This window comes from Podarcis filfolensis (genome assembly GCF_964270895.1).
Source record: "Podarcis filfolensis genome assembly, chromosome: 1".
NCBI classification, from domain to species: Eukaryota; Metazoa; Chordata; class Lepidosauria; order Squamata; family Lacertidae; genus Podarcis; species Podarcis filfolensis.
The window spans coordinates 119,266,913-119,290,627 of record NC_139604.1 but is presented as its reverse complement, the minus strand read 5'-3'; the positions used below and the strand labels follow the sequence as shown (position 1 = coordinate 119,290,627).

General features: G+C 42.6%; 1 protein-coding gene across 7 annotated transcripts in view; it reads right to left on the bottom strand.

The window, feature by feature from the left end:
* Window positions 1–10,522: 10,522 nt before the first annotated feature.
* The window catches only part of EML1 (EMAP like 1), a 130,242-nt gene continuing 117,049 nt past the window's right edge, over window positions 10,523–23,715 (bottom strand). For all 7 annotated transcript variants that reach the window (XM_083612471.1, XM_083612470.1, XM_083612467.1 and 4 more), the window contains 7 exons: window positions 21,200–21,267; window positions 18,836–18,924; window positions 17,003–17,100; window positions 15,345–15,432; window positions 15,058–15,153; window positions 14,632–14,762; window positions 10,523–12,803 (listed from right to left, as the gene is read on the bottom strand). In XM_083612471.1, coding sequence (XP_083468597.1) covers window positions 12,678–12,803; window positions 14,632–14,762; window positions 15,058–15,153; window positions 15,345–15,432; window positions 17,003–17,100; window positions 18,836–18,924; window positions 21,200–21,267 — 696 coding nt within the window. In that variant the 3' untranslated portion in view covers window positions 10,523–12,677. The remainder of the gene's footprint in view (window positions 12,804–14,631; window positions 14,763–15,057; window positions 15,154–15,344; window positions 15,433–17,002; window positions 17,101–18,835; window positions 18,925–21,199; window positions 21,268–23,715) is intronic.

Below are 23,715 nucleotides of genomic sequence, written 5' to 3'. Positions count from 1 at the left end.
TTCCCAAAACACATTCACTCTGTTTCGACATCACAAAGGTGCCAATGCTGATTGACAGGAACCTTCTCATTTCTTAAACCTTTCAGGTTTTTAAACAGGCATGTTTAAGAAAAGTTCATAGATGTTCTTAATTCAGGCTTGTTAGCCCAGAACTATTATCCTGAGAATTACAAAGAATTTCTAGGACAATTGTAGGCACTCCTCCTTATTGACTGTCTTGTCTTGGGTCACTCAAAGGTCCCTGATTATTATCCATTTAAGCCTAAAGTCCTAATTCATGTGTGGGCAGCATTTTCAGAGTTGAAGGCTACAGTCCCTTGGGGAGAACTGGTGGAGGCAACACACCACATAATGTTGGGTGGGGCAAAGTGAAAAATGGGTGGAACATCCTATTTGTCCCCTTCCTTGTCCTTCATTCCTCATTCATCATCATCATCCATTCTCTCATGCACCCAAACTCTTCCCTTCATTCATCCATTGTCCATTCATTCTTCTCCATTGACTATTATTCTCTCTGGACTTGCAGGGGGCACTGCATGTGCCTCCTGGGTCATGGATCAGCCACACCTGTCACCTAAACACACTTATCTGAAAAGGGAGGAGATATTTTGGGAAGGAGGATTGTGGTTGAGATGCCCAAAATAAAAACGTTAGAGGGTTTTTTTTCCTCTGGTGGCAGATGACAGAAGCTATGACACCACGAGACCAGTGTAAAACCAAATTAAATAAAGGTTTTATTTCAAAACAACAAACAGCAAAGCTTGTGGGTATTTTTTCTTGCGGCCAAATCCAAACTGCAACTTTTCCTGCTTTTGTAGTCATGACCAGCTGTGCCCAATCTGCCCAAAGCTCACAGAAACAGTTCTTAAAGGTACAAACATCTTTACAGAATGACTCCCAACAAAAAAAAGCCTGATAATGTCAGCAGTGACCCCTGTGGCACTGAACAGAGGCAGATTTAGGTGACTGTGACCAGTTTGGTTGCAAAGGTGATAAATTTTGGTGTCACACAGGGCACTGCTGAACTTTGAGACCCCAAAGTCATGGGCCAGGAGTCAGCTTCACCTGCTGAGTAGCAGCCTGAAGGAGCAGAAGGCGAAGTGACACTCCACCTGCTGCTGATCAGCCTTCTTGCTCCTGATGAGAACCAGTTGACTCCAGCTTTCTTAAGCAGGGTTTCCTGCCTCAGTCGGTTGCTGGAAACAACATTCATTGCTCCTGACCAGATCTCACTGCTTCTTGCTTCTTATGACCTTGGACCCTCGGCTTTCTTGACCCCCCCCCCCCCCGGATCGTCTGACTACGTGAACTGAGATACTCATGACCTTAGGACTGGACTGGACCTTGTGTACAGACTCTGCCACCAGGCAAGTACCCTCCTTGAGACTTGGCTGGTTGGCTGGCTTCTCCCTCCGCTGAGCTCTGCTTTGGCTAACAGCACAGGACTACGACACAAGGTCTGCCACTGCATTGAGCAATGCAATTCCAGTTGCCTTGAGTGGTGGTGATTGAGAACTTGGTAGTCCCGCTGCATTGTCTTCTCAGACTCCGCAAAGTCTCAGACAGTGGTCCTCCCTTTCCCTATTTTAAACTAGGAGTGCATAACCTGTAGCCCTGCAGATGTTCCTGGACTCCAGCTCCCATGACAGGCTATGCTAGCTGGGGCTGATGGGAGCTGGAGGAGCTGGACAACATCGGGAGGGACATAGGTTAGCCATTGCCATCTTAAGGTGAAAATACTGGACGCTGGACTTGGAGTCTTGTTGCAACGTCAGCTGAAGACATTTTGCTGCCTGAGGCGGAGGAGCAAATTTCCACCTCCCACTACCAAGCCCGAGCCCAAATTCACCACTCACGCATTAGACAAGCACACACCACCTCATGCAATAGGTCACTTTTGCTACCCAAGGACAGCCAATTTATTTTGGCACCCGGGGCAGAGAATCCCACAAGTGCCTCTTCCTTGCAGTGAAAATGCCACCGTAGGGAACGATGTCATCTTGTATTAGCATGAATTTACGACTGGCCTTATATTCCTATTGGCTCTTAGCCATAATAGTTAAATGGGACTTAGCTGTGCAGATACAGAGGACAAACAGCAACTGTACTTGTCACCTTCATGCCCTGCTCTTGAGCACCAAAAGGCTTCGCGCCAGCCATTTTTTTGAAAAGGAATGCGAGACTCAATGGACCATAGTCTGAGCCAGCAAGGCAATTCTCTTGTCCCCATTGTGTAAGTGTGGAGGTAAGAGGACATGACAAAATGTGCCACATTGATAAGTCTTTCTTTTGCTTTGTCAATGCTCAGCGGAGGTAGTCAGTAGGTGTATTAGTTGGGCACTTCTTCCCTCTTCGGCAAATCAACTCAGGATTTACAAGTGCATACCACTATGAGCTGGCGTTAGATATCGTTTCCACCATCACTTGCCCCAGGATGAAGTTACAGCATCATCCATAGGCTATGTACAAGGTCAGTCTTTGCATGCGTAAAAAATTGATCGATCATAATACATATATGCCAATGCATTGAAGTCATCCCATGTTTGTGGAGTTTCAGCCAAAAGGAGGAAATCAATGTCGTGCTCTTCTGGTCGTTTTACCTGAAGGAGCATCTCCACCCCCATCGTTCTCCTGGACACTGAGGTCCAGCTCCAAGGGCCTTCCGGCAGTTCCCTCACTGCGAGAAGCCAAGTTACAGGGAACCAGGCAGAGGGCCTTCTCGGTAATGGCACCCGCCCTGTGGAACACCCTCCCACCAGATGTCAAAGAGAAGAACAACTACCAGAACAACTGCAGGCAGCCCTGTTTAGGGAAGCTTTTAATGTTTAACAGATCACTGTATTTAAATATTTTGTTGGAAGCAGCCCAGAGTAGCTGGGGAAACCCAGCCAGATGGGCAGGGTATAAATTATTATTATTATATTTTTTTATTATATTTATTATATTTACTATTATTATATTTATTATTTCGTTAGTGCAAGCATTTTAGCTAGACAGATGGAATTATCCTCCTCTCCTTCCATGTGCAACACTACTGCTGATGGGACTTGTTAGTTTAATCCTGTCCATAATTTGCCACCTTTGGAAATATCTGGATCGGAGAACTGACAGCTCCCCAAATGGGAAGGGAACCCTAATTTTTCTCTATGGGTTTTCTTTATATTGAGATCCCTATTTTAGGCACCTCACCCCTGCTGGCCAAGGGCTGCCTCCATTTCTGAATGAGAATTATGCTTGGGGGAGCATCAAACTATTTGGGTGAGCATGGAACAACATCCATCAGCGGAACTTAACCATCTCCAACTGAACAAGCAAACTGGCAGGTTTGCTATTTAGATTCTCTACATCTTCCAAATAACATAGATTGTAATAATGGTTGTCTGTGCAAAAGGGCAGAACTGCAGAATATGAGAGGAGAGGCAGCAGCATGGAAATGGGGGGTGAAGATGAAAGCAGGGGTCCAACAGGGGTCAAGGGATGGGTGTGTGTGTGTGGCGGCTTCATAATTGGTCAAAAGGTGAAACGAGTGCTTAATAGTTACAATGTATGGAAGGAGGAAGGTGCAGAATAGCGGGGTGGGGGTGTCTCCATGCAAGGGGGAATCACAAAAAGGAGGGGGGAGGCATGCATATGCGATTGAAGGTGAAAATGGGTACAAAGTGACATTGCAGAAAAATGGCTTCAGAAATGTAGTTGGAAAAAAGAAAAGGGAAGCTCAATAGTTGCATAGGGTGCGATAGGGAAGTGTTGTTGTTGTTTAGTCGTTTAGTCGTGTCCGACTCTTCGTGACCCCATGGACCAGAGCATGCCAGGCACTCCTGTCTTCCACTGCCTCCCACAGTTTGGACAAACTCATGTTAGTAGCTTCGAGAACACTATCCAACCATCTCGTCCTCTGTCGTCCCCTTCTCCTTGTGCCCTCCATCTTTCCCAACATCAGGGTCTTTTCCAGGGAGTCTTCTCTTCTCATGAGGTGGCCAAAGTATTGGAGCCTCAGCTTCACGATCTGTCCTTCCAGTGAGCACTCAGGGCTGATTTCCTTCAAAATGGATCGGTTTGATCTTCTTGCAGTCCATGGGACTCTCAAGAGTCTCCTCCAGCACCATAATTCAAAAGCATCAATTATTCGGCGATCAGCCTTCTTTATGGAAGCTGTCACTTCCATACATCACTACTGGGAAAACCATGGCTTTAACTATACGGACCTTTGTTGGCAAGGTGATGTGTCTGCTTTTTAAGATGCTGTCTAGGGAAGTACTAGTGGTTTAATGATGGCAAGTGGGGTGCGGAGCACAGCCCCTAGTATTCAAATGTTTGTTCGATTTAAATAAACACGTACGTTGCGTGAATTCCTTTTATTCACTTTGGCGCACCATATTTTGTGAACGTCTTTCTTGCACGCCTCCTGGAACCTTTTGTTGAAGGGTGGTTAATATTTTTCAATAAATACATCCAAATAAAATAAGTATCGGCAGGAGTATGACACCAGTCACTGTCTGGTTGGGAAACTTCAAATAGCCCTGTGGCAACTTAAAAGACCAGCGAGTTTATTATAGCATTAACTTTTGTGGAGTAGAGTGTTTGGGGCATACTTTGCTCATACACACAGGTTCAGTGTGGAGCCAGTGTGGTGTAGTGGTTAAGAGCGGTAGTCTCGTAATCTGGGGAACCGGGTTCGGGTCTCCGCTCCTCCACATGCAGCTGCTGGGCGACCTTGGGCTAGTCACACTTCTCTGAAGTCTCTCAGCCCCACTCACCTCACAGAGTGTTTGTTGTGGGGGAGGAAGGGAAAGGAGAATGTTAGCCGCTTTGAGACTCCTTCGGGTAGTGATAAAGCGGGATATCAAATCCAAACTCTTCTTCTTCTTCTTCGGCAGAGTTTCACGAGAGATGTTCTTCTGAGAAAACTTACTTGGACCAAAAGCATGTTTTTGAAAGCAATCCTGCAGCTCCTTTAGAAAAGAGAGTGGTCCTGCACATTCTAATCTAGAGAAAATAAAATCCTTGCCAAGACTCAACAAGAGTTAGTGCCTATCTTTGCTGCTAGGTCACCGCATGCAGGAATCTGAATAGCCACCAGCCAACTTCCAGTCTGCAAGGTCATTCGGCCAATTTTGACGTTGTTCCAAAGCTTCTGGAATGTTTCCTCAGGACTGAACGTATGCATGCTGTTACTGCTATTTATTTCAGAAGGTGAAATGTTAATGGCTTTTCTACTTATACATGCATGTCGACTGTCCAGTAGACAAGTTGCCATTACGAAGGAACTCAGGAAACTGCCTTATACCAAGCCAAATCATTCTGCTGGCCTATCCACCTCAGCACCCACGGTGTCTCCCAGGGATCGAACCTTCCTTGAAGATATTTAAGCAGAGGTTGGATGGCATCTGTCATGGGTGCTTTAACTGATGAAGGTGCGAGGTTTACGGCGTGTTATAATTTAATGAAATTTAATGAAAATGATGTACCGGTGGTATATCACTCCGGTTAAAGTAGCAAAAATGTATAGAGTGAGTAGCAAAGCTTGTTGGAAGTGTAGATTAAAAGATGGTGATTTTTTTCACATGTGGTGGACATGTAAAAAAATGAAAAAATTCTGGGACATGATTTATAACGAAATGAAAAAACTTTTAAAATACATTTTCCAAAAAAAAAAAAAAAAACAACAGAGGCTTTTTTGCTAGGGATGAATTAAGAAAAGAGGACCATAAATTATTTATGTACACCACAACCACCACTAGGATCCTAGTGGCTCAAAAATGGAAAACCCAGGAAATCCCAACTTTAATGGCGTCGCAGACGAAAATGCTTGAATACGTAGAATTGGCGAAAATGACCTATAAGATTCAGAACCAAAAAGTAACAAAGTTCGAAGAGGAGTGGAGTAAATTTGTTGAGTACCTACGAAATAATTGTAGAAGCTTAAAGACTGTAGCAGGGTTAATATAAATCTTGTGACGTGGACAGAGTGTAAATAAGAATCTGTAAGAGAGGATGTTAATTGTGAAAGCCGATGTAGGGAAGGAAGGAAGTCCGGGCGCGATAATGCGCATGGTAAATAAGAAGACACAAAAATGTTGAATGTAAGAGTGTATGTTTTATTTCTCTTTGTTTTGGAAAATCAATTAACTGACATTCCAGTATTCCAGGGGGGTAAATCGAGACAACACTCAGACTCCCTTCCAATGCTACAGTTCTATGGTTCTATGAACCTTGGGCCTTCTGCATGCCAACCAAATTCTCCACCATTGAGTTATGGCCCTTTCCCTTAAAAAAGCCAAACAGATACAGGCTACCCTCATCAGTAAGGGTGAAACTAATCCTAAAAGGAAGGATAGGATGGGAAGCCACATAACGCAATACAGAACCAACTTACGAGTGAGGGAAGATTCTCTTCACTGTTAAGACTTCACACTTTCAGGCAGGCAATGGCTATTTCCAATGGAATATGGATTTCCCAACAATTATATTTCTTGTCGGGTATATGCAACCATGTTGTACATGATCCCACCCCCCTGTTATTTCCGATCCCTAACTTCAGGGTGGAGGGGTTGTTGGGCTAGCTTGCTTGAATGATGGGCACTGCCAACCCTTTGTCAATTTTCTCGATCCAATGAGAAGCATTTGCATTTGTCCACATTCTGGGGTAGGGAGATCTGAAGTGGGTAAACAGCGAGTGGTGAAAAGGCAAACCACGCTCTGGGCTTATCCACTTTACCTATGTGCTTTCCAGGCATGGTCCGTGCTTTAAAGCTCCTTATCCAAGCACTCTGGTTTTTGCTTCGGAGCTTTCCCCACGAAAACCCACTCTTTAAAGCTGAATTGGAACAATCGACAATTCTGGGGGAAAACGTGAATTGTTGTTTGCGCCGATTGAGTGTAATAAAATAATAATAATAACAATAATAATAATAAATTTATTATTTCTATTCTGCCTATCTGGCTGGGTTTTCCCAACCACTCTGAGCAGCTTTCAACAAAACCTGAAAAACAGAATAAAACTTCAAACATTAAAAACTTCCCTAAAAAGGGCTGCCTTCAGATGTCTTCTAAAAGTCGCGTAGTTGTCTATTTCCTTGACATCTGATGGGAGGGCGCAACAACCGAGAAGGCCCTCTGCCTGGTCCCCAGCAACCTCTTGCAGTGAGGGAACTGCAAGAAGGCTCTCGGAGCTGGATCTCAGTGTCTGGGCTGAACAATGCGGGTGGAGACGCTCCTTCAGGTATACTGGGCCGAAGCCATTTAGGGCTTAAAAGGTCAGCACCAACACTTTGAATTGTGCTCGGAAACGTACTGGGAGCCAATGTAGGTCTTTCAGCACCAGCGTTATATGGTCTCGGCAGACAATCCCAGTCACCAGTCTTGCTGCCGCATTCTGGATTAGCTGAAGAGTGGGTTTCTGTGGGGAAAACTCCAGGACAAAAAAAAATAGTGCTTGGATTCAGAGCTTTAAGGAACAGACCTGTGCCCTCTTTGCTGCATGCTTGAGCACTATTACTCCTTCTCTGGAAAGCCAGTGTGGTGTAGTGGTTAAGAGCGGTAGATTCGTAATCTGGTGAACCGGGTTCGCTTCCCCGCTCCTCCATATGCAGCTGCTGGGTGACCTTGGGCTAGTCACACTTCTCTGAAGTCTCTCAGCCCCACTCACCTCCCAGAGTGTTTGTTGTGGGGGAGGAAGGGAAAGGAGATTGTTAGCTGCTTTGAGACTCCTTTGAGTAGTGATAAAGCGAGATATCAAATCCAAAATCTTCCTCCTCCTCCTCTGGAAATGGTTTTATTCTTTTTTTATATAAAAAGGTTGTTAAAATAATACAGAAACATGCCAGTAATTGATATAGTACTGGAATACAGAAGCTGGGAGGAAACGGAGAAATCCATCTTTTTAATCTTTCTTTTTTTAAAAAAAACAACTTGGAATATTAAAAGTTTCCACTTGGCAGTTCACTAGGCACAGTGCCAAGACTACCACTGCTCTCAGAATCACTCTCTCGAGTCTGGCTATTCGGGAGGGGGGGCCTTCAGTCCTGGGAGGAAAGTCACTGCACTTTAATTCATTTAAATGCTTGTACCTCACTTTTGCCTTATAAAAGAGAGACTCAAGTTGGAAGCAAAACATTAATGCAAAAGAAATACAGTGGTACCTCTAGTTATGAGCTTAATTCGTTCTGGAGGTCCGTTCTTAACCTGAAACTGTTCTTAACCTGAGACACCACTTTAGCTAATGGGGCCTCCCGCTGCCGCAGCGCCGCTGGCAAGAAATTTCTGTTCTCATCCTGAGGTAAAGTTCTTAACACGAGGTACTACTTCCGGGTTAGCGGAGTCTGTAACCCGAAGTGTTTGTAACCCGAGGTACCACTGTATAACAAACAAAACCATACACACTAAAGGAAAAGACCAGTGCCATTTGATAATAACTACCGTATTTTTCGCCCCATAGGACGCACCGCCCCATAGGACGCACCTATTTTTTTTTTTGGGGGGGGGGGGAAATAAAGAAAAAAAATATATTTCCCCCCCAGGCACAGGGCAGGCGCGGGGGAAGCCCGAGCTTCCCCTGACCCCAGCCCCCGGAACAGCCTGCTATCCGCAAGCCTAGGGAGCCACGCCGGTCTCCCCAGGCTTGCGGAGAGGTGCGCGAAGCCCAGGTGCGCTCTTCAGCGCGCACCAGGCTTCGGAATGCAGGCAGCTCTGCGCCACCCTCCGGAGCCCCGCGTGGCTTCGCGCCGGGATCCGGAGGGTGGTGCAGAGCTGCAGGAAGCGCTGGAGCGCAGGCAGCTCTGCGCCACCCTCCGGAGCCCCGCGCGGCTTCGCGCTGGGATCCGGAGGCTGGCGCAGAGCTGCAGGAAGCCCGGGAAAGCCTGCATTCGCCCCATAGGACGCACACACATTTCCCCTTCATTTTTGGAGGGGAAAAAGTGTGTCCTATAGGGCGAAAAATACGGTAGGTTACCTGGTCTCAAAGGTTGTCTGAAGACCCAGGTTCTTTTAATGGCGTCAAGTAATCTTTTTTGAGTGCCCATTTGGTGGTGTTGCCTGCGCTCTCCAACTCCTGACTGAGATTTGCCTAGATACTCTGTAATTACCGTTTAGAAGCCAAGGGAAAATGTAGTATCAAAAGGCATTTTTAATGTGCCTGCTTTCTTTAGAAAATTGCATTTTTCCAAATGCACATTAAAAACAAACAAACATTTCTAGCATTTTTCTGAGAGTTTGTCTCTGTTTTTCTTTCCTTGGTCACACTGCAATAGTTCCTGCATTGAGCATTCACTTACGCTCATGCATTGTTGTTTTGTTTTCAAAAACCCCAACTAATTATATGCAAAACTGCTTTCAAAATTAAAGACCTAAAAATACTCTGTAATTCTGCAGCATTTTTTTTATGAATATGTAAGTTATATTTATACAGTTATATTCCTGTATCCAGTACTATGTGCTGGTTGTGTGTGTGTGTGTGTGTGTGTGTGTGTGTAATATGTGAGAATTGTTTGTGTTTTTAGCAGAACTGGTTATTTAAAAAACTTGTTTATACAGCATGGGAAAAATTATGAAGAGAAGATTTGGAATTTACAGTGTGCTATACATTAAAAGAAAATTATATGAAAATGATGTATCGCTGGCATTTAACCCCGACCAAACTAACAAAAATGTATAGGACAAGCTCAAATGTTTGTTGGAAATGTAAGGAAAAGGAAGGCACCTTTTATCATATGTGGTGGAATTGTAAAGTGATAAAGAAATTCTGGGAAATGATATATTATGAATTGAAGAAAATGTTTAAAATAACCTTTGTTAAAAAACCAGAAGCCTTTTTGTTAGGAATTGTAGGGGCAGAGATACTGAAAGAATTGAAAAGACTGTTTATGTATGCTACTATGGCTGCTAGAATGCTTCTTGCCCAGAGCTGGAAAGATAAGAGACCTACCAGGATGGATTGGCAGACAAAACTATCGGACTATGCATAGATGGCAAGATTAACCGGCGAAACCAGAAACCAGGAGGATCAAAACTTCAATAAAGATTGGGACAAATTTATATTATATTTGAAAGACCACTGTAAACACTTGAACTCTTTAGCAGGTTTTAAATAACTCTTGCCATGATACATAGATTTTGGATACAATGGAGGACAGTAAACTGGATGGATTTATAATATGCAGTCTGAAAGTTAAAGAACCCACAGAGGGAAGAAGGGAAGTCTTCAGATTCTGAAGAATCTTGTGAATTTTTTTTTTTGTTTTGTTTTATTTTTTACTAGGGATGAATGTGAATGTGAACAGATTTGTAAAACCAAATAAAAATTATTCAAGAAAAAAATTTGCTTCTTGTCAAAATCAAGGATTGAACAGGAATTTGAAAATATAATCCGTGATGGTAAATCTGAAGATGTTTTCAGAAAATTTTATCCCAATTTGTAATTGAAAACACAAAGGAAATGTTGTTCTTGCTGTTGCTGCGGCATATCACAGCTTCAGTGCAGAATTTAATCCATGCTGAGTCGTGCGATATAAATGAATCGGAACAATTTTTCTTGATACATGATGTTTATTGGTGTCCTGCACTTTCAGTGTAGCAGGTTGAAGATGTAATAAAAAAAGCTTCAAAAACTTATTAAATCTTCATCGAAATAACTCTCAACAACCCGTGCTTCAGAGCTCAATTAATTCACATGTTCCTATCCTTTATAAGAAAAAGAAAAAAAACACTTTCCTATTGAGCTTTACAGAGCTTGCTTACAACAACGCTGCTCGTTTAAAGTCTTTAGATACATTCCCCAATGTAAACAATAATTTTTCAGTCTGTGTCACAATCAAAACGAATAAGGCCTTCTTAACTATTTTATGCCACCTCCTCTCTTACTTCATTGCAAAACACAATTTATTTCATACTATAAATATTGGTCCATGCAAAACACACAGGGGGGGTATGGTGGAACTTATGCACTGCGGTGATGGGCACCCCCCCACGTTTTGCTGTCCCAAATGGCTGCATCAGAAGATGGAGCAAGCTTGCTATCTGCTTCGCCAGAGGAAAGGACTAGAACCGACGGGTGGAAATTGCGGGAAAGCAGATTTTGGCTGATCGTTAGGAGAAATTTCCTAACAGCAAGAGTTGCTCAAGGGTGGAACTATGGCCTCAGGAGGTGGGTGGCCTCTCCTTCGCTGGAAGTATCCAAGCAAAAGGTGGACAGGCATCTCTCAGGGATGCTGTGGTCACACCCTCCATTGCAGATCCAACTCTTATGACCAGCACATGATCTGAAGTTAGGCACCCTCTGCCACACTGCAAAGGCTCCTGGGGCACACATGTCATGACCTGCACATTACTTTGTTGATAGTCCTAAAAACACTGCAGCCCCAAGAGAAGACTTGGGTTGCTTGTGCGGTCCAGCTGGTCTTCTTAGCAGTTATTTGTGTTTACTTCCCCATCTCTCCTCTGCAGGCTAGTGGTACAGTTCAAAGGATCCCTTTATATTTTTGTCTACTTGACCTTAAAATACGAATATACAATATCCATAAGCAACAGGCAAGTAAAGCTTAGAATGCTTTACTATTTCTTATGAATTGCTAATTTGTTTATTTTTTTACACGTGTATAAGGTAGTTGCATTCATGCTGATCAATATACAGATTAGGGTTCACTATCTATCAATTGAATAACGGAGATGTGGCCATATTGGTTCGTTATTTTTCAGTAAGGAATTGTGAACATATATGTGAGAAAAGCTTCCACCTTGAAAACAGATTACCTGAAGCTGTAATCCCTGCTGAGATATTCAAGTTAAAATTGCTTGATTTCAAAGAGAGAGAGAAAATATCTTGGTACAATCTAGCAAATGCTTATTCCACTGAAACCAGTTAAGACTCAAGTTGATTACAAGTAAACCCCATTCCAGTTTTTCTATGGAAGTCAAGTCTTAACCAACTTTTGCTAGATTGTATCCTTGAACTTTTAATATTTTGCTATGCCAGGAAAAATTGCAAGTTAATGACTATTCCAACATTCACATTATTTAAACAAGTTCTTTACTATGGGAGCCAGAAAACCCAGAAAGAGTACTGCTGAGTGAAACATCTGTTTCATTTCATATGACAAACTTACGCAAGTCCCATTAAAATGACTGCCACGGAACAGCCACGCTGAGTGGCGTGTTCACTCTGTTTTGTCGAGCTTGGGTTAAGCTTTCCATACAAATTCTTTGCCGCTGCCATCTATGGGAATGCCATCAGTTTTCCGACTATAGATATTCTAACTACGCAGCTAGACAGCACAAAGTATAAATAATGAAACTGTGAAGCACATATATGTAATATTACAATAAGCTTTTTTGTGACTATTTAATAGAAAAGTCCTGTTCATATATATTGCATAAGCATCCAAGTCAATACTTCATTTTAGACTTGTACTGCTTCACATGTTGTACAACAAAAAGAGCAGTAATGATGTGTTGCTGCTGTTGCTGTTTTTTCTTTTTAAGTGATACTTTATGAATTACTGAAATAAGTATGGCAGCCAGCCAAGAACTTAGCTTTCCTGAGGTTTGTAAGGATTTGAAACTTAAAAGTCACAGTGACTAGGCTAGACGGCAACCATTTGTTAACTCTTACATATACAGTGCGTACAGAACTTAGGTTCACAGCCAGTCCTTGGTTACACATGTACGTTCATACAGGGTTTACTCTAAATGACTCGCCACTGCATAATACTGGTATCTTTTCCACCTGTGGAAATGAGATGAGTATCTTCATATAGAAAATCGACGTTGGTTACATGACTACTGTGTCCACCATACACGTGACTTGGAGCCTGGAAGACATTGTGAAAAGAGAGGGTCATTAGCAATGGAAGTCTAAACACTGACAACACAAGAAGTTACGGTAACCAATAGCTGTATGCCAGGTGACAAAGAAGTAATGTCACATTGCTTCAATCAATCAAACCACGATATGGGGGGGGGGGGAGAGAAAGCTATTTGTCTTGTGTTTGTTAACTGCACTTCCCAACAAAGACACTTTGGACAACACTCATTTTGTGTGGTCTAACTGGGGGCGGTACAGGCAGCAATCCGTGCTGTTTTTGACAAGGTGCTCACAGATTTTATCCAGCTGTTTGCAGCAGGCACATGAAGTGATAATGTCTTATTGGGCTTAGTTGGTTAGGGGGGGCATGTACCGTATTTTTCCATCTATAAGACAAGGGTGTCTTCTGCATTGGCTCCCAGTACATTTCTGAGCACAATTCAAAGTGTTGGTGCTGACTTTTAAAGCCCTAAACGGCCTTGGCCCTGTATACCTGAAGGAGCGTCTCCACTCCCATCATTCAGCCCGGACACTGAGATCCAGCTCCGAGGGCCTTCTGGCGGTTCCCTCATTGCGAGATGTGATGTTACAGGGAACCAGACAGAGGGCCTTCTCGGTAGTGGCGCCCGCCCTGTGGAACACCCTCCCTTCAGATGTGAAGGAAATAAGCAGTTATCCTATCTTTAAAAGACATCTGAAGGCAGCCTTGTTTAGGGAAGTTTTTAATATTTAATGCTGTACCGTTTTTAACATTTGATTGGGAGCCGCCCAGAGTGGCTGGGGAGACTCAGCCAGATGGGTGGGGTATAAATAATATTTTTATTTATTTATTTATTATTTAATTATTATTATTATTATTATTATTATTATTATTATTATTATTATTATTCACCCCATTTTTTAGGTCTAAAAATGTGGGTCGTCTTATCTACGGAATATAGCAATTAAATATATAAATAAATACGGAACTTGCTCTAGCAATGCCCTTTGGAGTATTCTCAGTCTGCTTGCCTCCTCCCACTCTGCCCACCCTACAGGCAGAGGCTGCATGGGGGAGGCTGCGTGTGTGGTCTGTTTTTTCTGTATGGCATCTTTGCACGGCTCCATTTGTGTGCGGCGGTGCAACGTTACACAGAAGGAGCATAAGGCGCGATGTTTCGCTGATGTTAAAGGCGCAGAGGGGGGATATTACTTCAATCACCGCGCTCCTCCTATGTAACGTCGTGCCGCACGCGCACAAATGGAGCCACGCGAAGATACCACACGGCAAAAACGTACTGCCGACAGCCTCCCTCCCAGCTGTAGGGCGGGCAGAGTGGGAGGAGGCAAGCAGAATACTATACGGAGGCTTTGCAGGAAAGGCGAGAAGTGCTAAAAGTAATTGAAGAAAAAGCTTCACCACTCTTCCCCCCAAAAAAAAATTTGCCGCGAGGGAACAGCTGATAGGTGGCCTGTTAGATGCGTGGGGCTGTTAGCCTCTGGGCAATCCTCCCCCACCCCCAAATTTCAACAAGTCAGGGCAATTTCCCCCATTTTCCTCATTTGGGGTGCCCAAAAATAGGAGGCGTCCCATACATGGGGGCATCCAATACACGGAAAAATACAGTATATCAGAAGCAATTTGTCAATAATCTTCAGGTTAACTTGCATGAAAGTTTTAATTATGATGATTATATGTTTTATTATAGATTAACTTTCCCCTCAAATCTCCAATAAAATGGTTAGCAGCAATAACATCAAGAAAAACAAATTACAACAATTAATCCTTTTACTTGATGGCTATTTACAAAATAATCCTTTTTACAACTGCAAGGATAACGTGGCTGGTACCTTACCCTAAACTGTGAACATGGATAAGAGAAGAGGTGTACTTTGCCAAAGTCATCACCGGTCGATAACAGTTTCCTCCCCTGCGAGCGGCAGACAGCATTGATATCTGTGCCATCTGAACCTTCTGGCCACACACCTGAAACAAGAGTGAGAACTTCTTTACTGAAATGTTTGGAATGAACCAGGCAGAGGGCCTTCTCGGCAGTGGCGCCCTCCCTGTGGAATGCCCTCCCATCAGATGTCAGGGATATAAAGAATTACACAACTTTTAGAAAACATCTGAAGGCAGCTCTGTATCAGGAAGTTTTTAATGTCTGACATTTAATTATTTTTTAATATTTTGCTGGAAGTCGCCCAGAGTGGCTGGGGGAACCCAGCCAGATGGGCATGGTACAAACAATAACATATTATTATTATTATTATATACTTACCAAAAACATGGAATCCTAAAGTACAGGTGTAAGTAACCCATTCTATATCTCTAGTGGTCTCAACACTTACTACTTGTTTACAAGCTGACGGAACCCCTATAAAATAAGGGGAGGGGCACAAGAGAGAGAAAGAGGGGGGGTGACAGCGATTATTAACTTGTACAGTAAAGAAACTTAAGAGACAAAAACGAATGTCTGCTCTGCAGTGATTTGTGATTCATATTAGGAATCTATTAGCAGCCAAGCATGAACCCTGTACCAAGGGCAGAATACTATTTGTTACTCACAGTATAGGATTTCATAGTCCCCTGAATTAGACACAAGGTACTGAGAATTAACAGACCAGTCCAAGTGAGTAATGAAGCTGGAATGACCCTGTGGAGAGAGATGCATTATATTAATTCCAGCGACATAACATCCCCTAATAGAATTACACTGGAGCACATCTAAAAAGCTGCATGGAAAGGCATACTGAAGCTTTGTTTACATTCAAAGCAGTGGGTGACCTGTGTTTGGTAGCAACCCAGGTCACCATATTGGAACCATAGGCTCCAGTCCAACGTTCCAGGTGCTCTTTGGGCTGGGAGAAAATAGTGGCACATGCCTCCCAAAGTTCAGTTCACATGGAATATAACCAGAGGGAAGGATGTAGTGGCTCAAATGCTGTCTGAGCTACAGATCAAAGCACAAAAAGGTAATAGGCATCAGTATTTAGATACGGCTCCCTCGGCCAATAAAGTGAGATGAGCGCCGCAACCCCAGAGTTGGCCACGACTGGACCTAATGGTCAGGGGTCCCTTTACCTTTTACAACCCTAACAACCTATCCTTCCACTGGTGGAATTGTCAGGGGAACTGGGAGCTTCTAGACTCTCTATCAATGTCAAAGAAAGGTTTTATCTGCCTGTTATATAGATCCACCTTGTAGACATCTTGACTGTAAACTAAGTACCGTATTTTTTGCTCTATAAGGCTCACTTTTTCCCTCCTAAAAAGTAAGGGGAAATGTGTGTGCGTCTTATGGAGCGAATGCAGGCTGCGCAGCTATCCCAGAAGCCAGAACAGCAAGAGGGATGGCTACTTTCACTGCACAGCGATCCCTCTTGCTGTTCTGGCTTCTGAGATTCAGAATATTTTTTTCCTTGTTTTCCTCCTCCAAAAACTAGGTGCGCCTTGTGGTCTGGTGCATCTTATAGAGCGAAAAATACGGTATATTGAATAAGAAAGCCTCCGTAGGTAAGCGTCAAAGGTTCAACCTCTCAGTTGCTAGTGATTTTACTAGAACGGAATTGAGACCAGTTCACATCTCTCAGAGAGATAGCTGCTTGCAGCTAAAACAACGAAGGGTGCTTCCAGACAGGAGTTTTATGTTGCAAACAGGTCATCCAGAACTGATTTTTCTATCTGTCTGAATGGCATGTGAGCTGCACACACTCCCTTTTTTAGCCTTAGGCTTTTGTAGGTATTTTTCTGTTTCCTATCCAGACCAATGTGTGGTCCTTGATAGAATTTTTCCATGCTGTATTCCTCAACTCTCTCCCACCTCAATCCTTTTGGGTGGAGGGCAAAATCCATTTCCAGATGGTGTATTTTTGTTGTTGTTGTTGTTGTTGTTGTTGTTGTTGTTTTGTTTTGTTTTGTTTTGTTTTTTTAAATTTAAAAAGATGTCTTCAATATTACCAAACTTCTCACGCAATAGTCTTCCACAAGAATATATTGTGCAAGTTTTGGAAATAATTATGCTTGCATAAATATTTAGCATTGGAGAATGAGCAGTGTGTCTAAAGAATATTGTTAAAGTTATTTTATAAATGTTTTGAAAGGGTTGTTACCATTTCCGAACCTTTAGGGATAATAAATTAGATCACGAAGAGAATGTTAAACATCTTTTTTTTAAAAAAAGGAAAGGCTGGAGATGATTTTTAAACAATTATGTGATCACTTACTGAGCATTTGCCAATTCTACTGTATTTCCTCCCATTGTCATTAACACTGTATATATAAATGCAATTGTCATGAGAACCTATTGCCAAGAAGTTGCCATCTGCAAAACAAAGAGAATACATATTTTATCATAAGGCTGAAATCACACTGATTAGGAAGAAGCAACGCCCCTTGGACTAGAATTTCAGTAATAAGATTAAATGCAAAACTACTTCATTTGTTTATTTATTCAAAACAGGGATGGAGAACCTGTGGACCTAGAGATGTTGCTGTATTTAATGCTACTGCTCTGAACTTCCAGCTGCAGAATTGCAAGCTGGAATCCAAGAACCTCTGAAGGACCACGTTTCCTATCCCCGACTGAAAACATCCGCACCCTACATTTCCTCACAAAAGTCTAATAACAAAAGATTAATAATCTAAAACATCAGCTACCAAAATATTTAAAATACTATATGCAGCATTAGAAAATCAACAATACAGTATTAGTGGCATCAGAAGTTATTATTAGTAAGTTTGGACTACAGTTCCTATTGCCTCATACTGTGTTGGATGGGAGTTGTGGCCTCTGGATATTTTGGGTTACCAGATTGGGTGAGGTTGGTTAAAACCAGTATTGTAAGACACCTATCTACAAGTGGAAAGCCTTCTTAAAATAAGGTTTCCACTAGATCCTAGAAGATCTTTAAAGAGGAGTGGCATATCACTCTTGGGAGGCAATTTCAGAGCCTAGGCCCAGCCACAGAAACGTCCTCTTTCTGGTCCCAACCAAGTGCATTTTAAGGAACACTTGAAATGTTTGTATTTACATGAATTTTATAGGATATTTGGGGGGGGGAATACATGGACCAGGATAGTGGCAAGGCTGCCCTTTCACGTATGTACCTCTCCACATGGGGTTAAAAGAAAGAATTTGAGAAAGCCCTGTTTCAGGTGCCACAGCCTGGCCTTTATACCAGTATCTATAAAAAGCAGGACTCTTTCAGTGGCAGAATCTGTGTTGTGGGATTCTCTATATAAGCTGTTTCAGGAAGCCTTTCAAATAGTGGGCTGAGGTGACTAATGTATTAATTAATTAATTAATTAATTAATTAATTAATTAAAGTGTTTCAATACTGCCTATCATAGAAAATTCCAAGGTGGATCACAATTTTTTTAAAAAAACCCATTAAATACATTATTAATTTGTTCTATGCCGCCATTTTATGATTATTATTTTTTGCTAATATTAGCCATGAAATTTATTTAATTGGGGTTTTGATCTGTTTTACACATGGGAGTTTTAATTCATATTTTGTGTTAAGGACCCTGTCAGGGCGATTAGGCAGAATATAAATTTATACTTTTGGTGACAATAACATACAATATAGCACAAGATGGAATACTTTTCCCTGAAGCCTTAAACAAATTTCTCATTCTGTACATTGACACTGTGACACGCTACACGATTCACATGCTTTTCAAATGTATTCTTAAACACAATGCATGAGCTGCATCCTGGCACCACACTAAAATTAAGCGAGCTGACTGAAAAGGTCAACTCATGGCACCTTTGCCATATTAAAAACTGTTCCTGTAAATTGGCAAATTAAGGGAACCACAGGTCACTTGAGCTGGCCCAAAGTAGGCTTCAATTTTTCTATTCAAGAAAGAGAAGATTTAAAAATGAATCCATCATTAAGCTATGCACCTTTTTATCTCCACTGATTAAATACGCTGACAGCAAAAGCATAAAATATAAGACTGTGATATTTAGGGATTGACAAACACTTTTTTATACAGTATTCAGTGCCCCCCCTTTTTTTGTTCAAACAGCTGAACAAAGAATGCCAAACCTGGTGAGTAACGCATTGTGGAGAGCTGTTCATTTCCGTCTGTATGTACGGTGACCAAATCTTTTGTTTCGGTGTCAAACACAAACCACCTGTTGAAAACAGTGGAAGGAAAAGTCAACAAGCCGTATAAGATAGAACTGGCAAGGGGGTGAAGTGGGGCAGTCAGGGATCCCAGTACAAAGAAACATAGCAACAACCCTGCTGGATAAGACAAAGGGTCCATCTCTGATTCTGATCTAATTCACAATTTCCAACGAACGAGAGGCATTTAAGCATGTTCAGCTGAACAGCAGAAGCCCCTTTCAATGCGGGCGGGTGTGGAGGACTCCCTGGTCCTGAATGGGATAACTGTGCCCCTGAAGGACCAGGTGCGCAGCCTGGGAGTCATTTTGGACTCACAGCTGTCCATGGAGGCACAGGTCAATTCTGTGTCCAGGGCAGCTGTTTACCAGCTCCATCTGGTACGTAGGCTGAGACCCTATCTGCCTGCAGACTGCCTCACCAGAGTGGTGCATGCTCTGGTTATCTCTCGCTTGGACTACTGCAATGCCCTCTACGTAGGGCTACCTTTGAAGGTGACCCAGAAACTACAACTAATCCAGAATGCAGCAGCTAGACTGGTGATTGGGAGCGGCCACCTAGACCATATAACACCGGTCTTGAAAGACCTACATTGGCTCCCAGTACATTTCCGAGCACAATTCAAAGTGTTGGTGCTGACCTTTAAAGTCCTAAATGGCCTCGGTCCAGTATATCTGAAGGAGCATCTTCACCCCCATCATTCTACCCGGACACTGAGGTCCAGCGCCAAGGGCCTTCTGGTGGTTTTCTCACTGCGAGAAGCCAAGTTACAGGGAACCAGGCAGGGGGCCTTCTTGGTAGTGGCACCTGTCCTGTGGAACGCCCTCCCACCAGATGTCAAAGAGAACAACAACTACCAAACTTTTAGAAGACATCTGAAGGCAGCCCTGTTTAGTGAAGCTTTTAATGTTTGATGTATTACTGTAGTTTAATATTTGGTTGGAAGCCACCCAGAGTGGCTGGGGAAGCCAACCAGATGGGCAGGGTATAAATAAATAATAATAATAATAATAATAATAATAATAATAATAATAATAATAATAATTATGCAGGAAGGCTAGAGTGGGCAGAGATAGGGATGATGGGATAAGCAAGCACCATACCTGTCCTGAATCCATTGTGCATACATTTTACTGAACAAACTCAAGTTCCAAGTATTATGAAAAGCGAGAAAAACTTGTCTTTCTGCAAACCATGTGCATCTTTTATAAACCTTGATCATGCCACCCCTTAGCCCACTGCCCCCACCAAACCATTCTCCATTTCCGAACAGTAGCTTTGTGTGGGGACCAGAAACTGAACAATGAAAGGCGAGAAGGCTTTGTTTGTGACAAATATTAAGCAGAAGATAAACGAGAAGTGTTTTCATCATTATAGCATCACAATATATTATCAAATGTTACTAAACCGTAGCTCATTACTGCTTTGAGACAGTCAGGATTAACAACATCTGACGCATGGGAAATATTTTGCTGGTGTGGAATATTTGCCTTTTACAAATGCAAACCACTTTGCACCTTGTACTAAGACCCAATGGGGTGGAAAAGTCTCCAGTGCTTCATATAATGAGCATATGTCAATTTCCAAATGCAATATTAGGGAAGCTTGGCAGTTTTAGCCTTGCTTGCTAAAAACATGTAGCATAAGCATGCTATACTAGATTACTCTCCAAAGCATCGCAAACGTCTTATGCAAAGAACCCTCTTCAAATTATGGAGATTTGTATGGGAAAATTTCCCAGAAAACCCACATCACTGGTTTTATGTGGTCCTTTGGAAAGAAAGACGCCAGGGAGACGGGGCAGACAGGAAGTGGACTTTGACGATGGGAACTCAGTTTCTGAGTCATTCTGCTCCATCCTTTGCATATTTCACCAGGAAATAAAACACTTCAAGTAGTGGGTGGACATTAGGAAGAGGAGAACTTTTCGGATGAAAAATTATGAAGGCTGTCCCCATGAGGGCAGTGGTGTGCAGTCAGTGGATTAGGGGAACTAAGCTAGTCCCCTAAATGTTCCCGGTAAATTAGATTATTAAAATATTAAAGCCTGGCGCCTCCTTCCCAAAGCCCAGGAAGCTTTTGCCTGGTTTAGCAAGAGAGGCGTGGTGTTCACACATGCGACACTGTCCCATCTGGCTCGCAAGCTGGCGCATCTGGCTCTCACTGTTCCCCTTTGAAAAGTTTCATTGCACGACTGCATGAGGGGGTTATATGAATACGTATCCAGGGTTTACGAATGCCCACTATACCCAAAGCAAGTGCCCCTGCTCTTCTTATTCTTACCTTCCAGTTAGGGTTCCTACTGCAACCACGGACCCTGAAGGATGGAAACCAGAAGACTGTGCTGGATCCTACGAAGTTTCAAAGAAATTGCATATTTACAGCAACAGTTATAGCAATCTGTAACAATAATGCACATTGGAATGGTTAAGTTTCAAAGAGCTCACTGTACTAGGCACTTCACCTGTGAGTCCTCTTTGAAAGGAATGGGGCTTATCATAGAATCATAGAGTTGGAAGAGACCACAAGGGCCATCGAGTCCAACCCCCTGCCAAGCAGGAAACACCATCAGAGCACTCCTGACATATGGTTGTCAAGCCTCTGCTTAAAGACCTCCAAAGAAGGAGACTCCACCACACTCCTTGGCAGCAAATTCCACTGTCGAACAGCTCTTACTGTCAGGAAGTTCTTCCTAATGTTTAGGTGGAATCTTCTTTCTTGTAGCTTGGATCCATTGCTCCGTGTCCGCTTCTCTGGAGCAGCAGAAAACAACCTTTCTCCCTCCTCTATGTGACATCCTTTTATATATTTGAACATGGCTATCATATCAACCCTTAACCTCCTCTTCTCCAGGCTAAACATGCCTAGCTCCCTTAGCCGTTCCTCATAAGGCATCGTTTCCAGGCCTTTGACCATTTTGGTTGCCCTCCTCTGGACACGTTCCAGTTTGTCAATGTCCTTATGCAACAGTAGGCATGGTCTGTACCCTTGCTATATTCAGAAGCTGAGCCTCAGTGTTACCAAGTCAAATGCCAAAGGCTGTTTTGCCTCTGGGATGGGGAATCTGAACAAAAACCTAACCTACTTTTTAAAACCGAAATATGGTGGTGTAAAGAAATATTATTATTGTACAATGTATATTTTTAACACACACTCAGAAATGGTTTATGTAATATATTTTAGATATATAAAGAAATACACAGATGTGGCATCCATGATATATATATAAAAGCAGCTGGGTGAGGAGACCTGTGCAGAGGCCAGAGAAAGAACTGAGAGTGGAAGAGAGTCCAATTTGGGAGCCCCTGGTAAATTCACAAAATTTCCAACCTGCTGTAGCCTGAAACTGGGTGTGTGCAATGCAGCTGGTGGGACACAGCTGCGGACAGCCTGAGGGTGAGAGCCAGGAGACTGAGAGATGTTGAGTGGGGAAATGTGTCGGAAGAAGGAATTTAGCCTTAGTATTTATTCATTACCAACTTGCATTTTTGTACTATTTTGCTGTTGCTGTTTTAGTTTTCTGTACACCACTCAGAGATATTTTCAGATATTAAGTGCTACAGAAATCGCCCAAATGAATAAAAACACATAAATAAATAAATAACAATTATAATGATGATGATGTCTTCTAAAAGTTGTGTAATTCTTTATCTCTTTGATATCTGAAGGGAGGGCGTTCCACAGGGAGGGCGCCACTACCGAGAAGGCTCTCTGCCTGTGTATATGAAATATACACAATATGTAATACATTGGGATGAAGAGCCCTTGGCTAATAGTTGGGTGGCTTTAGTTTGTTTTAAATTGCACTGTTTTAGTTGTTGTTACCTGCCCTGGGTGAAGGTTATGGAGAAGGGCTGGCAGGAGATCTTAATTGTTAGAAATAACAACAAAGTGTAGTGTATTTTAATTGATTTCATTGCTTTGCTTTTGTTAATTCGCTTAAGATCCTTTTGCATAAAGCGACCAGAATATTATGGTCATTATTGGTGATAGTAATAGTAGTAGAACTGTTTTCAAAAATGAGAACATATTCAGGAAATCTGCCATTTAAGAAAAGAAATGCTTCCTTCTTTTTAAAAGTGACTGACTTGGGAAGCAGACTGCAGTGGAGGTGCCTGGGTTTCAGAAATATACTTAGGAGGGATCTAAGACAAAGCCACCTCTGCAGGTCTTGGGAACCCCTAGTAGTGCTTGGGAGAGAACATGGGAATCTACCTCAGTAGCTCCTGAAGGTGCTAGTTTTCATGTTCAGGTGAAGTGATGCCTAACAAAGAACAGGCCGACCGCCACACAAAACTGGCTTCTGCTGCTCAGAGCAAATTAAGTACAGTGGTACCTCAGGGTTAAGTACTTAATTCGTTCCAGAGGTCTGTTCTTAACCTGAAGCACCACTTTAGCTAATGGGGCCTCCTGCTGCTCCCGTGCTGCCGGAGCACGATTTCTGTTCTCATCCTGAAGCAAAGTTCTTAACCTGAAGCACTATTTCTGGGTTAGCGGAGTCTGTAACCTGAAGCGTATGTAACCTGAGGTACCACTGTATTTGCCTTCATCAGCACCATGCTCACAAAGCGGTCAATGCGCATTTATTCTTATAGAGTAAGAGGTGAACTCAACCTGAGAGGTACAAGTGATAATCAAGAGGAATGGGAAATAAGAGTTAATAAATATTAATCTCTTCCTGCTTGTGTATATGTCCATTCACTACAAGAGAAGTGCATTTTTCCACTTTGAAAATGTACGGCCACAATGTGTGACAGAGTAAGCCTGTTTAAACCCAGTGACTTCAACTGCCCTCTTGT